A 15389-nucleotide genomic window follows, 5' to 3' on the forward strand; every position below is an offset into this window, starting at 1 on the left:
TTTCTCACAAACACAGTCAATTTTTCTGTCGTAACCAAGCATATTTCTGAACATACATACTCAAGTGTGCATAAAAATACAGTAAATGTATCACCCGACCTAATCCATCCATAATTGGAATAACGTGGGTATCTGATAACGCGGGGGGTCGTCGGGGATGCATGGACCCTGGGGATGACTGTACTCTGTTAATTTTTATGCGATCAGTGGTCGGTGATATAATGTCCTGAGTTGTGCAATAACCCTTGAAAGCCTTCCATCTATGATTGTACAGAGCCTTTGAGATGTTCAACAGTGATTGTCCGAGCCACTCTCTGGGAATATGTCTTAGCTTTGAGAGATTTCTAGAGATGGGCAAGATGCAAAGATGAAGCGTGTCCAGTGATAATTTAGCTGGCTGAATGGAGCGTGGCTGGAGTAGTCAGTCTAGGTGCAGGGGTAGTCAATTGTGCCTTCGATCTGTGACATTTACGAGGACGATGAACCAACTTCTCACTAGTCAAAAGGGTGCAACCAAAATCAGCTGAAGGTGTTTGGTGTCCAGTGTGTTTAGAATTCGATAAAGATGGCAAATCCATTGAAAGATCTCTGGATGCAGTTGACACTTCGTCGGGGACGGTTGATCTGGAAGGGATAAGGCTATCCACTATCACGTTCTGGATCCCTTTTTTGCAGTACTATAAAGAGAGGGTACTGAAGCTTTTGGTTTTGTTGATTCCTCTTCAAACTACGCATATGGTAACAAATAGAATATTACACCCACTTCAATTTGAAATCAAGTTCATGTCCCTCATAAAAAAAATTCAGTTTGCCCTTGGAAACTAAAATTGGGCAAATCAGAAATTAAATCACTCGGGGCATAAACTTGATATTAAATTGAAGCTGGTGTAATATGCTAAAACCATATCTGAGTTACAAAGTACATTAACTGAATATGGCAAATCTGAGGCTCATATATTTTTGCCAAGGGACTCTGATTGTTATTTTAATAATACTAAAATTGCAATTTGTTATTTTGGACTTAAGTGAAGTGCACCATGTTTTATAAAAGTACATCTGCTAGTATTATGACACATGAGTTATCTGCTGTTTATTCAACCAAACCACTTGAAGTTGGGGTTGGTGATTATCTATTGTATCCTGGCTAATGTTTCTTCATAATATTTTCGGGGACAAGGGTGGCCCAGTTATCTAAGGCGCCGCGATTCGCTGTGCAGAGTTGCGTCCCTAAGGCACGCCAGAAACCTATGATTGTGGCCTCGATTATGTTTCAAGGTTTGTCAGCACCATACCTGTGCTCATGGGTTTCACCAAAGTTGTAAATGTCTGAGACCTGCATCACTTTGGGCTTTCCTCCCACATTAAGCTGACACACAGCAATATAACGGTAATACTGTTAAAAGCGGCATTAAACCCAACTCACACACTCATTATATTTTCCATGAATTGTTTATAATTCGCCAATTCACTATTGTTTTTTAAATGAAAATATCGGACATGGGACATATATCAAGAAATTCAGGTAAAGTCAAGATAATTCACAATTTTATGTTAGTTTTGTCTTATCCTCCAAATGAATGAAAATGCCAGGCATTTTTAGATAATGATGTGTAAATCAAAATGATTAACCTGTTCCTTGATAAAATAATTTTAGCCTCTTACGTTTGAAATCCACCACTCTGTTTACTATGCCCCATGATGAAATAAATCTGGCATGCCAGCTGAGAAGTATGTTAGAAATTCAGCAGGCTAAAGGTTAACTACAAATGTCACAGTGGGCCATTGATGAATTGATGAGTTTATGTTAAAAGGAAACTTATTACCTGTTTGGTCAGAAGCCTGGATTCACTTTCTTCATGATCTCCCTTCTTCTGAATGATAGCCTGAAAGATCAAGTAAATTTCATTGAAATATACCAGAATTCCTTTCAGGGCTAGACTAAGCACCCTCCTGTACAGGAATGGGCTGCATGAACAATGGGATGAGAGTATGCAACATGTACTATCACAATCAACTTAGAGATGTGTATTTATGAATATTTTTCTGTTCTGTTTGAATCTACAACCTGGCCGATGGTTGCCTCAGGTCAGGTAAAAAGACATGGGTGTCTGACTTTCCTTAACCTTAATACCAAACAATTTAGCTTGTATACATACTCAACAACAAAAGTTCCTGAAAAGCATGCATACCATGCAAAAGTTGACTTTTATGCAAGCCGCATGCATTTCACTAACCAAGAATGGGTATAAAACATGTGCGTTAACGGGATTCCATATGCATTGTATAGCTGACAACAACCACTCAGAAAAACAACAAAATTAAGCAATTATTCAACATTACGAAATGCCATGCCTGTCTGAGCGTCTGCAAGCCATTGGTATGCTTGTAGCAGGATCGTGTCAACGTGATGCTGCAAGACAATTTAATGTCCACAGAAACACCATTTGGTGTTTATGGCAACATTGGCAACAGACAAATGCATAAACCGTACGTCGCCGCCTCAAATGTGCAGGGATTGTCGCCAGAAGACCCGCCAGACGTCCCATTTTGACAGGAAACCACCGTCAAGCATGTCTACAGTGGTGCAGACAGCGTCTAAGCTGGACGGCCATGCAGTGGGGACAAGTTCTATTCACTGACGAGTCTCGTTTTCACCTCAGCCAAAGCGATGGATGGATTTGAGTGTACCGACGTCGAGGTGAATGTTACGTCAATCATTGTGTCATGAAAGAACATTGGTTTGGGGGCAGCAGCCCCATGGTATGGGGTGGGATTACAGCAAAACAGCAAAACAGAGGACCTGTTTGATAGTGGTAGAGTGAAATCTCTTCCGCGACAAGATCATCGGCCCTGTTGTTCTACCGTTTTTGCGTCGTCATCGCCCAGGCATTACCTTTCAACATGACCATGCCGGCCTCATATTGCTCGACTTCAGGATTCTCTTCAACAAAACAATGTGAATGTCATCCCCTGGCTGGCTCGCTACCATGATCTCTCACCAATAGAGCACATGTTGGATGAGATGGATGGGCGCCTTCGACGTCAACCACGTGTTCCACAGACACTCCCAGAAATCCGAAACATGCTCCAGCAGATATGGACAGATATCCCACAGGAATTTGTGCGACGCCTGGTTCATTCCATGAGACGAAGATGTGTTGCTTGCATCGCAACCAGAGGTGGACACACACGCTATTGATTTGTAAATTGACATTTTGGTATGTTCATGTTTTTTTATGAAATCATGTATTTTCTGAAGTCAGTATGGCAAATTAAACCATTTGAACACTTACAGGAGTCTTTTATACTGTTGCAAAACGAAATTGTTTCTGATTTGGTAAAAAACTTAACTTTGCATTAAATCTTATTCAATGTCACAGGAACTTTTGCTGTTCAGTATATATAATATATGTAGGACTAGGATGTATGGAGGTACTCTAATCTGTGGCTCATTCTCTCATTCTTTATTTTCATTCTCATATGACGTCATGATTGCAATGATGTATTACCCATGAACGGACAATCACTTCAATTGTTACGGTATATGGCATCATGCTTGAGATGCCGTCACGACTTCTTGCCTGTGATGACTTCATATACGTCTATTACCGATAGACAGATCGATCAGTCTAAAATAATAGGCTTTTCTCAGTATACACTTGCAAGAATGGTGCAACACTGCTGTATACCAGGCTGCAGGAGTAATAGCCGTAAAGACAAAACGCTGTCCTTCCACAACATTAAAGAACTTCGGAAAAAGTAGATTGTCAACAGCCGTAGTGATGAGAGACCATTTGTCAAGGTATCTTAGCACAGATATTGGTCATGAAATCACATGTAAACAGGTGGAACACAAAACCTGTCCTCAACTGTCTCAACACCCGTTATGCTGCTTGTAGTGTAGTGATATCTGGTGCAAATAATATCTTGCTTCAATGATTCACAAGCGAATTAAATTGTGATAACAATCTTTATCATATAATGGGTAGGTTTCTCGACAGGATAAAGCCAACGGATAAAAACGATATCTGTTGGGGTCATATGCGGATAGAGATGCAAATATAAAAGGTCAAGTAGGGACTACTTTCAGTGTTTATAAACAAACATGGCGTCGCACTTGTCATTCGGCGATCGAGTCAGAATTAACCATCGTGAATCTGGATAAACTACAGGGATAATGGGTACAATTATTAAAAAAAACCAGTCTTATATACTGAAAGTTAGTGTTGAACTGCGACATAACTAAGGCATTTTATAATATAAGATTTGGCAACTTTGGCAACAATTTTGCGAGGACACTAGGCCTAGCCAAGCAGGATCAGAAGCCATATCTGTGCTTGTAGACCTCTGCGGCTTGATACCTTCTCCACAAATAAAAATAGTTGGGTTTAGGCGAAATATGTATGAATTGTTACCTTGTTTCATTTTGGCGCTGTGTGTACATCTGACTACACTTCTTAACGTTATGACAGAACAGGCCGACAATCACTGGCCGTGATGTCTCATAGACTAGGGTTAGAGTAGCTTCCCTTTGACAAAGGACAGCTACTCTAGCGGACAGACAGATGGATTGTCGCGAAAGGCAAGTAAAAACAATGGTTGTTTTGCATATTTTGGCTACTGTCACTGTCTGACTGACACATCACCTACCCTGTGACGTAATAAATATTAATGCGTGCATTCCAGGAAAACTCGCAATGTTTAGGTAATGTTTGTGAGTGAGGGGAAGCGATTTTCAAGAACAGAATTGAAGAATGACATTATATGATAAAGAGGTTATCACGCTTGTGTGTTAGGGATGGTAAATATCCTGTATTCGGAATAAACACTATGTATTTAGCTCGCAAAGGCTCGCTAAATACAATGTTTATTCCTAATGCAGGATATTTACCATCCCCAAACACACTCGCGTGATAACCTCTATTTATTTACACATTGTCACCAATTATTTAGTCATATCTGACGTATTGTTCGTTTTTCAGACAATGGCTTTGATTAGTTCACAAATAGATTCCAAATTTTCCCCTCGTCATTTTTATTATATAAAAACTATCAATAGCAAAATTGTCAAGATTAGAAAAGTCTTCAACATCCCCATTGTAACTGTCCCTACATAACATTTAACTTCTACATTTTTAAAACAATCTTGTCATACTAAGTCTTGGTAATTGCATGTATACTCTGTCTTCAGTCGAGCAAAGTATAAACAAAATCATATTCAATTTACCATTTTGCTTTGTTACAGATCACTAATGCAACACATGCTTATGGCAAACACTTCAGACCAGATGATTATCAGAGTACCTTGACTGGCATACGTAGGCTAACCATGGAAAAAGTCAAGTGAACATCCACTTCATGAGAAACATTTAGTCAGGTTTATTTACAGAACATGTTTGATAATGTCTATAAATTAGTTGAGGAATGTTATTATCGGAGTTTTGTACCTGTACTGGTAATACATTGTATGAATGTCATACTGGACATGCTGGAATAGTTTTAATCGATTGCAATTTATCATTTACGTAGTTTCTAAACTTCTAATGTAATTTTGGTTTATAGTACCTGGAAATGTTAAATAAACTTCCTTGAAAACAAATTCGATTTGCATTTCACTGAAGATTGTTTTTTTCAGCTTCGAAGAAGAAATCATAAGCACATCATAAGATGTGGCCACCAATTCATAAGCACATCATAAGATGTGGCCACCAATTGAATCTAGGATAGTAATTACATGGGCCTGTTATCTGTATGTGATGTTAGGTATGCTTCCATGTTGGCCAGAAAGAGCTGTCACTGATAGACATATGCCAGAATGTCTAAGAGTGTATGCCCTATTACCCTATTAAAGGGGCACTGATCTAACGCAATTCCCCGGACTGGTTGTTGCCTTTGTTATTGTTTTTTCCCCATGAGTACCCGGATGATACGCAACGCAACCGAGCGTGACCAGAGACTGGGCTACCGTCTGCAAGGACAGCTAAATAAACTTGGAGGCTGGAGGCAATATTTGTTTTAGGCATTTTTGCATAAACACTGATTGGTTAACCGTGATCTATAAAGATTTCGACAAAAGGCGCATGTTAATTAATTTCTTCAGCCTAAACAAACAGACAAAAAGAACGGCGGAGCTCATCGGATGTCGTCATTTGGAAATACCCCAGATGGTTATAAATTAATGCTAAAAAAGTATCCATGCAGTGAAAGCATTTTCAGATTTCGGATTGCGTGGATAATACGATTACTACTCCCTTGTTGTCATCCACGTTTTCTCGTATAACCCTACACTTGTGTATTTGTCGTCATTCACTTGATGCCCAGTTAATGAATTTATTACAGGTACAATTAGTGGTAGCACCACTTAGATTACCTGACAAAGGTTCCCATTTGGCATTTATTGTGTCTGGGGTAATTATTCAATCTAAATCCAGGTTTGAAGTGAGGTGAAATGTGTGTTATGTAATATGCACGTGGCAGACCAGCAAAAGGTGAATGATCAGTTGATTTACATTTTTTTGAAAATCAACGGATTGTTCCTAGTCATCAAAGGATTAACAGAAAATACGTTGATTGATTAATCACTGTTATCTTGCACAGTGGATATGTCAAAGTGAGTGTTTACATGTGTAGGTTTACTAAAACAAAGGGAATACACTTATATCATGGCGTGAAGTTCCGATGTAAAAACAAATTACTTTGTTCAAAGGGTTAACTGATAATACGTTGATTGATTGGTCATCGTTATCCATCACTCAATGGATTTTTTAGGAACCGTGGACGTTATGAAAATAGTTGTCACGTGGGCTTTCTCAGCCAACCCTTGAGATTTGAACACCTGAAACAATCCAAATGATCAGTTGAGAAATGAACATGGGTTATAATATCCCGAAACGATATATATCTTTTAAAATATTTGATTGCTACAGAGACACGTGACATCGAATAAGTTTCTTTGTACAGCTGCAGACGAGTGGGATATTGTTCCTTTGTGTGGATATTCACGGATACATTCCTCGAAAAAGGATGCTGCCTAAAATTTATACACATAAATTTGGTAGGTTGTAATTATGGTATTTGCATTTTGTTTTTCTTCATTTGCTGTAGCATTGAACCGATTCGTCCTTGTTTCTCTACGTCTTGGTTGGGAAATTCTTCAATGCCGATAGACGTTGTTGTCACAGGTCTTTTCCTTTGTAAGCGTGTATATATTACCGTTAATTTGTAAAATGTGATTCTCTCAGTCAATTTATAAAATGTGTAAATATTTCAGTCATTTTGACTAAAAAATCTGTCCAGATTGATTAAGACGATCAAACGGGCCTACAAACATCACACCAGATTATTATGTAGGATTAGAAGCCAAACAACAAAGAAATGTACTTTTCAACGTTTCATTTTCAGTCTCTTGGTGATGACATTAAACATCAAAATGTTTGGAATTCGTTATCATAATAATTTATACAGATGGAAATGTGTTTCAGTCCCTTTGTAAACTAACTGAATATTTAGGCGTTTAATAAATTTTAAAATGTTACATATAAATGTTACAAAAAAATGTACACACTATAAAAAAAAGGAATGCTCAGGTGAAATATTTACTTTGGGTTGCAAGTCAAAATAGTGTAAACGAAAATCGCAAAATTACCAAGCAAGTGACTTATCAAAACTTTGTCACCATTACCGATGCTACCCACAAAGATACCTACATTTCCTTATCATCTCGAAAACTGTATTTCATTTTGTTGATCAATGTGACCATACGCCCTTATTACTACCCATAAAAGTGACTAATGCGCTTACGAATGGCGCAGCAGAGGTCGCGAACTAGTCTAGATTTCTGCTATACATCCGGGTACTCACTGGGCAAAAACAATAACAAAGGCAACAACCAGTCCCGGGGAATTGCGTTAGATCAGTGCCCCTTTAAGTGATTTTGGATTGTACAGAATGTTCCCTATGTTTACAGTCTCATGTGCTGTTGTGTGAGTTTGACATTGAAATTGTACACTTTGAATTATAAGTTAGATTAAAACTACATGCACAATTTCAAGTTCATACATTGACATAAGCTGGTGGTGATTCATGTATTATTGTTGCATTGTTAGGAGTAATAAAAATTATTGACAACTAAATCTATCTAATAGTAGTTTCTACTAAGCATGATCAGCAGTCTTGTGGAAGATGGAGCTGTTACAGAGATTATGCATATTTTATTCTCAAATGATATAATAGCATAAATAATATTAATTATGTTATACATTTACATTCCACACTTATCCAAACATCTCTGCCCAAATGCTGTTTATATTTGTTTCTGGACCAGCGGTCCCTATGTATTCCATTTAGCATTATCAACTCCCACGGGAATATACAACCTACTGTCGCTAGAGTGAGTGAGTAATGGTATTAGGCCACTTTCAGCAAAATTCAAGCATTATCACAGCGGAGGACACCAGAAATCCTTGTAGGGTATCTTTGGAGCAACGAGCAAACACTTTGACCACTCGGCTACTCCACCACCTACTGTCGCTAAATTTGAACATTGATACGTTATTTGATTCATAATACAGTAACAGTATCACAAATCTCTCTAACAAATTTTAATAAGTTATAATTACAAATATTGCTGGTGAAAACAATCTTATGATATCAATTCATTTACAATGACATAGATGGGTCAGGTATTACAATGTAATTGAAGTAGAAAAGATCCAATTTCTGCTTGGTTATCTGCCCATTTTGTCTCTGAAAAGTGGCCACGTTCCAAATGGAAGTCATTTTTGCACATGACGAAAAAGTCAAACCAGTTAGATCCTTTGAGAATAATATGTATATGACAACCTGAGTTAACAACAAGAGTTAATGAGTTTATTGAATTAGAAGAGGGAATCATCTCCTCTACATTGCAAATTTTGTGTTAATAATTTATAAAGAAAATGGCATGATAACCAGGTAATTGGAACTTCAGATCCGTTCAGAGAAAAATGTTGCAGTATGACCAGGGTGGCATTACAGTCAGGGAGGACAGTTATTCCTAGGATTTACAAAAAAAGAAAGAAAAGAAACGTGAAAAGTACAAATGTATTAGAAAATAATACATTTGCTCCCATCAGAATGCATAAACCTGTTGCAGAACTAAGTGGGGAAGCGTGAAAATATGCAGGATTTTACAAACTCCTGCAGCTGAGAGGATGGTGATATTTCGCAGAACAGGGGCTGGAAATACATATACAGCCAGTTGAGATCCAAAACTAGAGGTTGAAATTAAGAAGTTACTGCATTTGAGACTGTAATATCTGTAATTGATATACAGTAGTTGTAAACTAGTGTGTGACATTGTAATCGGCCAGCAGATATCCCTTTGCGTAATGTGATTAGTTGCAGGTAAGCATAGTCACGTGCTGTTATGTAACATGCAACAGTCTTGAATAAATGGCTGGTCAAGTGGCGCGCTTGTCTCCCTACTCCTGCGTATGTTGTTCCTCCCTGAGAACTCAACAGAAACACCGTTGACATGTTCTCAAAATGCACAAAGCTGAATGTCATATATACTCTAGGTACCTGTATGGCTACATTTTGTCGTCCAAACTTCCTCTCAATTCCAGTAGGTGTGTGCGTCTCAGCTGCTGCAACATAACAACAGTGAACATAAGCAAGGCTTTCCCATTCACTAAATGCTACGGCTGTAAACAAAATATTAATCTGCATGAGCATTGAGTAACTTAACGTTACACATGCTTTACAGAACTATTACCATATCATTTCCATGAACAGATTTCAGGTTTGATGGCAAGTTAAAATTTTGAGAGAATTCAAGAGCATGGTCCAAATGTCAAATCAGGTTCACAATTTTTAATATCACAAAAGATGTAACATGTGTTGCACCCCATTACTAACTACACATATATACTAAATTTCATTACATTTTAAACAGTTATCATGGGCATTAAATATGTACATAAGTTTTGTAATGATGCTATTTACTAAAAACAACTGTTAGAAAACCTTTAATGGTAGTTATTCATAAAATATACTTTAATGCACAAAATATCAAAATATAATATCATTGCAATGTTCTAAATCAGCTAAATATTAAACCATAAATACTTGTCACATAAACCAAAACATTCAGTAATTATCCCTATTGAAATATTGTTAATCTAAATGCCATGTAAGCTATGACTTAATTTGGGTGTCTAAGTATCAATGATTCAATGTAAACAAACCTTAATCCCCATAATCCAACTAAGTAAACATAACCCTAAAATAACATTGTCTCTACCACTTAATTACCTCTGTATTCAATAAGTCTAGACAGCACCCTAATTACCTAGTGCTAATCATCTAAAACAATAGATGTCACCTGCCAGCTAGTTAGCGTCAAAGGATACACATCCAAATAGTTCCAAACCTTATAACATTGACTTAAATGTTAATCCTTAATATGGTTGGTCAACAGAACCTAACCTTGTGATTAGTCAACTTACCCAAACCCATGGTATACCACATATAAGTTAGTATAAATATCGGTCCAGAAGAAGTGTCTTCTGTTTGGAGTTTAGTGATTACTCTGTCGATTTTTTTTGATGGATGGAGAATTTTTGGTTTGGTTAGTGGTTTGCTGAGCACTCTTTTGATTTGGCTATTTGAGTTTAGATATAGGTTATGCCATTTTTTGGTGATTTTTTGTTTGTTTACACTTTTAATTTCTGATTTTGAGATGGGTAAGTTTAAGCTTATTTCTGGGATTTTGAGGGATAGTTTAGCTGCTTTATCGGCGTTTTCATTACCGTATATTCCTACGTGGGTGGGTATCCACTAGAAGGTTATTTGTTTGCCTGCCTTAGTTAGGTCGTTGGAGCTTTTAGTATTTGATTTATTAATTTAGGTCGGTTTTTGGTATTTTTGTTTTGGAGGGCTTGTAGTCCACTTAGGGAGTCAGTAAGTATTAGGATTTTTTGGTGGTTTTTGGATTCTTGATTGTGGAGGACTGAGGCCATGCCCATTAGTTCTGCCGTGAATACTGATTGGTTATTTGGGAGTCGGAAGGATTGTGTGGTTTTAGTTGGTTGTGTGGTATGGACTCCGAAACCCGTGTGTTTGGAGGTCGGATCTGAGGATCCGTCAGCGTAAATGTGACACCAATTTGGCCAATTTTTGTGTATGTATGCTAGTGTGGTAGTTTTAGCTATGTTTGGGTCGGTTTGTTTATTTATTTGGCTAGCTAGTGTTGTGTCTATTTTGGGTATTTTAAGTTTAGGGGTTTAAATAACCACCTAAAAAAATTTAAAAAACACTACAGGTAACTGCCCACACTGCAAACAACCAGAAACCCCAGAACACGCACTCATCCACTGCACACACTACCTAACACATCGAACCGCATTACAAACCACCCTCAATCTAAACAAGGCTCTCACTCTAGAAGCAATACTAAACCCACAAAATAAACTAGAAAACTTCAAGGCCTTAGGCGTATTCTTAATCAAAACGGAACTAATAAAACGCATCTAAAACCATAATAACCTACCAAATCAAAATCACATAAACAAACAATCATCCACCATACCCAGCTCCCTTAGTTCTCCTCCCCAACCCCATTGGCATCTATTCCAAATCTCAAAATTCCCAAATTCTATATACGCAACCCCTAAAGCCCCCTCTTGGGTTGCACAGACCACCTTCGCCCCTTTCGGAAACACATTAAATGGCCTGGCCTGGCCCGTGTGCGAAATACGCATCAGTCGGAAAGCGCACGTTAAATCTCCAAAGTAAGTAAGTAAGTAAGTAAGTGTCTTCTTCACGGACCAAAGCGGTTTCACTCCTGGCCGCTCAACCTTAGATAATCTCGCCCGTCTTGAACAGGATATCAAAACAGGACAACTTAACAAACAATACACAACAGGCATATTTCTGGACTTCTCAAAAGCATTTGATATGGTATGGCACAACGGGCTAATCCAAAAACTAAAACAAAATAGGACTAAAAGGTCAAATCGTAAACTACATCCAAAATTTTCTAAAAAAACACAAAATTACAGTGGGTATAGACCAGGCCTTGTCGGACCAGTGTCCCCTAGAAAATGGCACCGCCCAAGGCAGTATTCTTAGCCCCACACTATTTAACATAATGATAAATGATCTCTTTGAGGGCCTATCCCCTAAAATAAATACTTCCAACTTTGCGGATGACGGAGCCCTCTGGATCCGCTCCAAAAGTATGCTAACATCCCAAGATCTACTCAAAAAATCCCTAAACAAAATCCAGCAATGGGCAGATAAATGGGGCTTCTCCCTCAACCCTGAAAAAACTATAGGAATAGTATTCAAACATAAAAGTATGAGACAGGCCACCCCTAACCTCAAACTAAACAGCAAACCAATCAAATTCCAAAAACAAACTAAATTCCTAGGCCTAATTTTCGACGAACATCTCTCATGGGATGCCCACGTCCAAAACCTAACCACCAAATGCAGCAAGGACCTAAACACACTAAGAATTCTCACCGGCTCCAACTGGGGTGCCTCTAAAGAAACCCTCCTCGCACTCTATACTTCTCTAATTAGATCCAAACTAGACTCCGGCTGTGCCATCTACGATACTCTAAACGATACCTTAACCAAAAAGCTAGACTCAATACAATACCAGGCTCTAAAACTAGTCACACGTACCCAACATGGCACCTCTCTCACTTCACTTCAGGCCCTTACAGGAGAAATGCCACTAAATCTACGTAGGCAACACTTAACCCTAAATTTCTGGGCCGCGTCCAAATCAAACCCCCTCATCCAAAACCTTGTAAACCAAAACATACGTCCTCAAAACCAGGCTCTAACCAGGAAACACCCTCTACTTACTCCAATATCACAACGAATAACCAACTACCTAAACGAACACCAAATAGGAAACCAAAAACAAAACTGCAAACAATCAAACATATTCATCCCAAAACTTAAAATTCCTAAAATAGACACATCTCTAGCAAACTCAATAAATAAACAAACCGATCCAAATATAGCTAAATCCACCGCACTAGCTTACATACATCAAAACTGGCCAAATTGGTGTCACATTTACACAGACGGATCTTCAGATTCGACCACAAACCGCACAGGTTTCGGAGTCCACATAGCACAACCAAACAGGAATACACAATCCTTCCGACTCCCAAACAATCAATCTATCTTCACAGCAGAGCTAATGGGCATGGCCTCAGCCCTCCATAATCAGCAAACTAAAAACCATAAACAAATTCTCATACTCACAGACTCGCTAAGTGAACTTCAGGCCCTCCAAAATAAAAACACCAAAAAACGCCCTAAACTCATAAACCAAATACTCAAGAGCGCAAATAACCTAACAGAGGCAGGCAATTCAAGCAAACAGTATTCATCTGGATCCCAGCCCACGTAGGAATATACGGTAACAATAACGCCGACAAAGCCGCCAAACAATCCCTCAAAATACCCGAAATAAGCCTTCAGCTACCAATATCTAAATCAGATATCAAAAGCATCAACAAACGTAAAATCACTCATAAATGGCATAACCTCTATCTAAAAACAAACACCCAAATCATAAAAATCCTCAAAAAACCCTTTCCAAACCAAAAATCCTCCACCCTTCAAAAAAAATCGATAGAATACCGTATTTTCTTGAGTATAATGCGCACTTTTTTTTCCAAAAAACACAGCTGTGTAGAAGGGGGTGCGCATTATACACGAATTATGAGTTTGGATGTTTTTTCCTCCCATGGAAAGACATTACCGTGAGCACGAAACACCGGAAATACCATGTCAACAAATCCATACTGAAGTACGCAAAATAATTATGTAATTACACTGTCTGTCTATAAAAAGTGTTCTTTGTATTTCTGGACTTATGTTTGTAACTTACTTCATTAATTTTATTCAAAATTCCTTATAATATTGTTTTTATTAATTTCGGCGAAATCGTGTGTGAAGCGATCGGAAGATCGCACAACTCACCGTTATTTACAGCAACCACGGTCAGAATACCGCTATTGACGCCTTGAAATGAACTTTAGTTGACAGAGAATGGATACATATATCATAAATGACATACTTTGACCGCTCACGTGCTCACGTGCGCGTGAGCCTTGACGGTGACTGGTCAGACATGTTCCATGTAAAAATAATACCCGGGAAAAGCAATCAGCTGCTTCGCTTAGGGTTATTATTATTTTAAATATGTTTAGTAAAGGCTGCATATAAATAAGAAAATAATGGAATATATTATTCCTGATAAATAAAATAGTTTCAGATACAATTGTTGCCGATCTTTGCATTAAAAATCCTATGAAGTTATATCATTGGGTGTGTCTTGACCGAATCACCGGTCGATTCCAAGAAAACGTGTGTACAGCTGATTGCTGTTTCCGGCTTAGTTTACGAGAAAATACACAAGGTAATCTTAATCCCTAGATATAAAACAATGCCTAGCAGAACAATAAATACTTTTTAAACGGTAAATAAACATGTCTGGTGATTTTTTATCTCAAATTTCGAATTTGTACTGACGAAGTTTCTCAGCACCCGTTCGTTTGCCGAACTTCGCTGAAAGGGTACGGTGTAAATTTTTTCTGCGCATAATATTCAAATTTCTTTTTTTCCAAAATATTGAACGCGCTAGAGGGGGGTGCGCATTATACATGGGTGCGCACTATACTCAAGAAAATACAGTAATCACCAAACTACAAATGGGCCACAACAAACTTAACAGCCAACTCCTAAAAATTAAAATACACACAACCCGGAAGTGCCCGCACTGCACATACCTAGAAACCATAGAACACGCACTCTTACACTGCACCCACTACCACACCCACCGAGCATCATTCCAAACAAACCTAAAACTAAATAAGGCTCTTACCCTAGAAGCAATCCTAAACCCACTAAATAACATAGAAAAATTTAAAGCCCTAGGCGTATACTTAACTAAAACAGACCTAATCAATCGCATCTAAAATAATCCAACTACCCAAACATACCACACAAACCAACAAACACACCCTAACAATCTCCCTTAGTCCCTACCACACCCCAAGGCATTCATTCCAAATTTAAAAACTTCAAAATCTTATATAAGCAACCACTAAACCCCCCTATCTGGTTGCAAACCTTTCGTTTTCCCTTTCAACTTCACTAAATGGCCCGACCAGGCCCGTGTGCGAAATACGCTACAGTCAGAAAGCGCACATAAAATCTCCAATCCCATCCATCCATCCAGTGTCTTCAGACTTGCTCTCGCCTTCCTAGGAACATGCTCGGTCCCTGGGAAGTCTATGTATGCTCACCATTGTTGTATATATTTGTTAGCTACTTATATATATGATGTTCATGTAAATAAATCTGTGTATATTGTACTA

At 38.2% G+C, this 15389-nt stretch overlaps 1 protein-coding gene across 5 annotated transcripts in view; it reads right to left on the bottom strand.

Moving 5' to 3' along the window:
- The window catches only part of LOC139459484 (nonsense-mediated mRNA decay factor SMG7-like), a 179722-nt gene that overhangs the window by 35459 nt on the left and 128874 nt on the right, over positions 1–15389 (bottom strand). For 4 of the 5 annotated variants that reach the window (XM_071240926.1, XM_071240924.1, XM_071240929.1 and 1 more), the window contains exons 17-18: positions 9562–9626; positions 1824–1883 (exon numbers count right to left, since the gene is read on the bottom strand). In XM_071240926.1, the coding sequence (XP_071097027.1) occupies positions 1824–1883; positions 9562–9626 (125 nt within the window). The remainder of the gene's footprint in view (positions 1–1823; positions 1884–9561; positions 9627–15389) is intronic. The other variant, XM_071240925.1, reaches the window with a different exon arrangement.

This window comes from Haliotis cracherodii, unplaced genomic scaffold (assembly GCF_022045235.1).
Source record: "Haliotis cracherodii isolate W230 unplaced genomic scaffold, xgHalCrac1.p SCAF_13, whole genome shotgun sequence".
Classification (NCBI taxonomy): Eukaryota; Metazoa; Mollusca; class Gastropoda; order Lepetellida; family Haliotidae; genus Haliotis; species Haliotis cracherodii.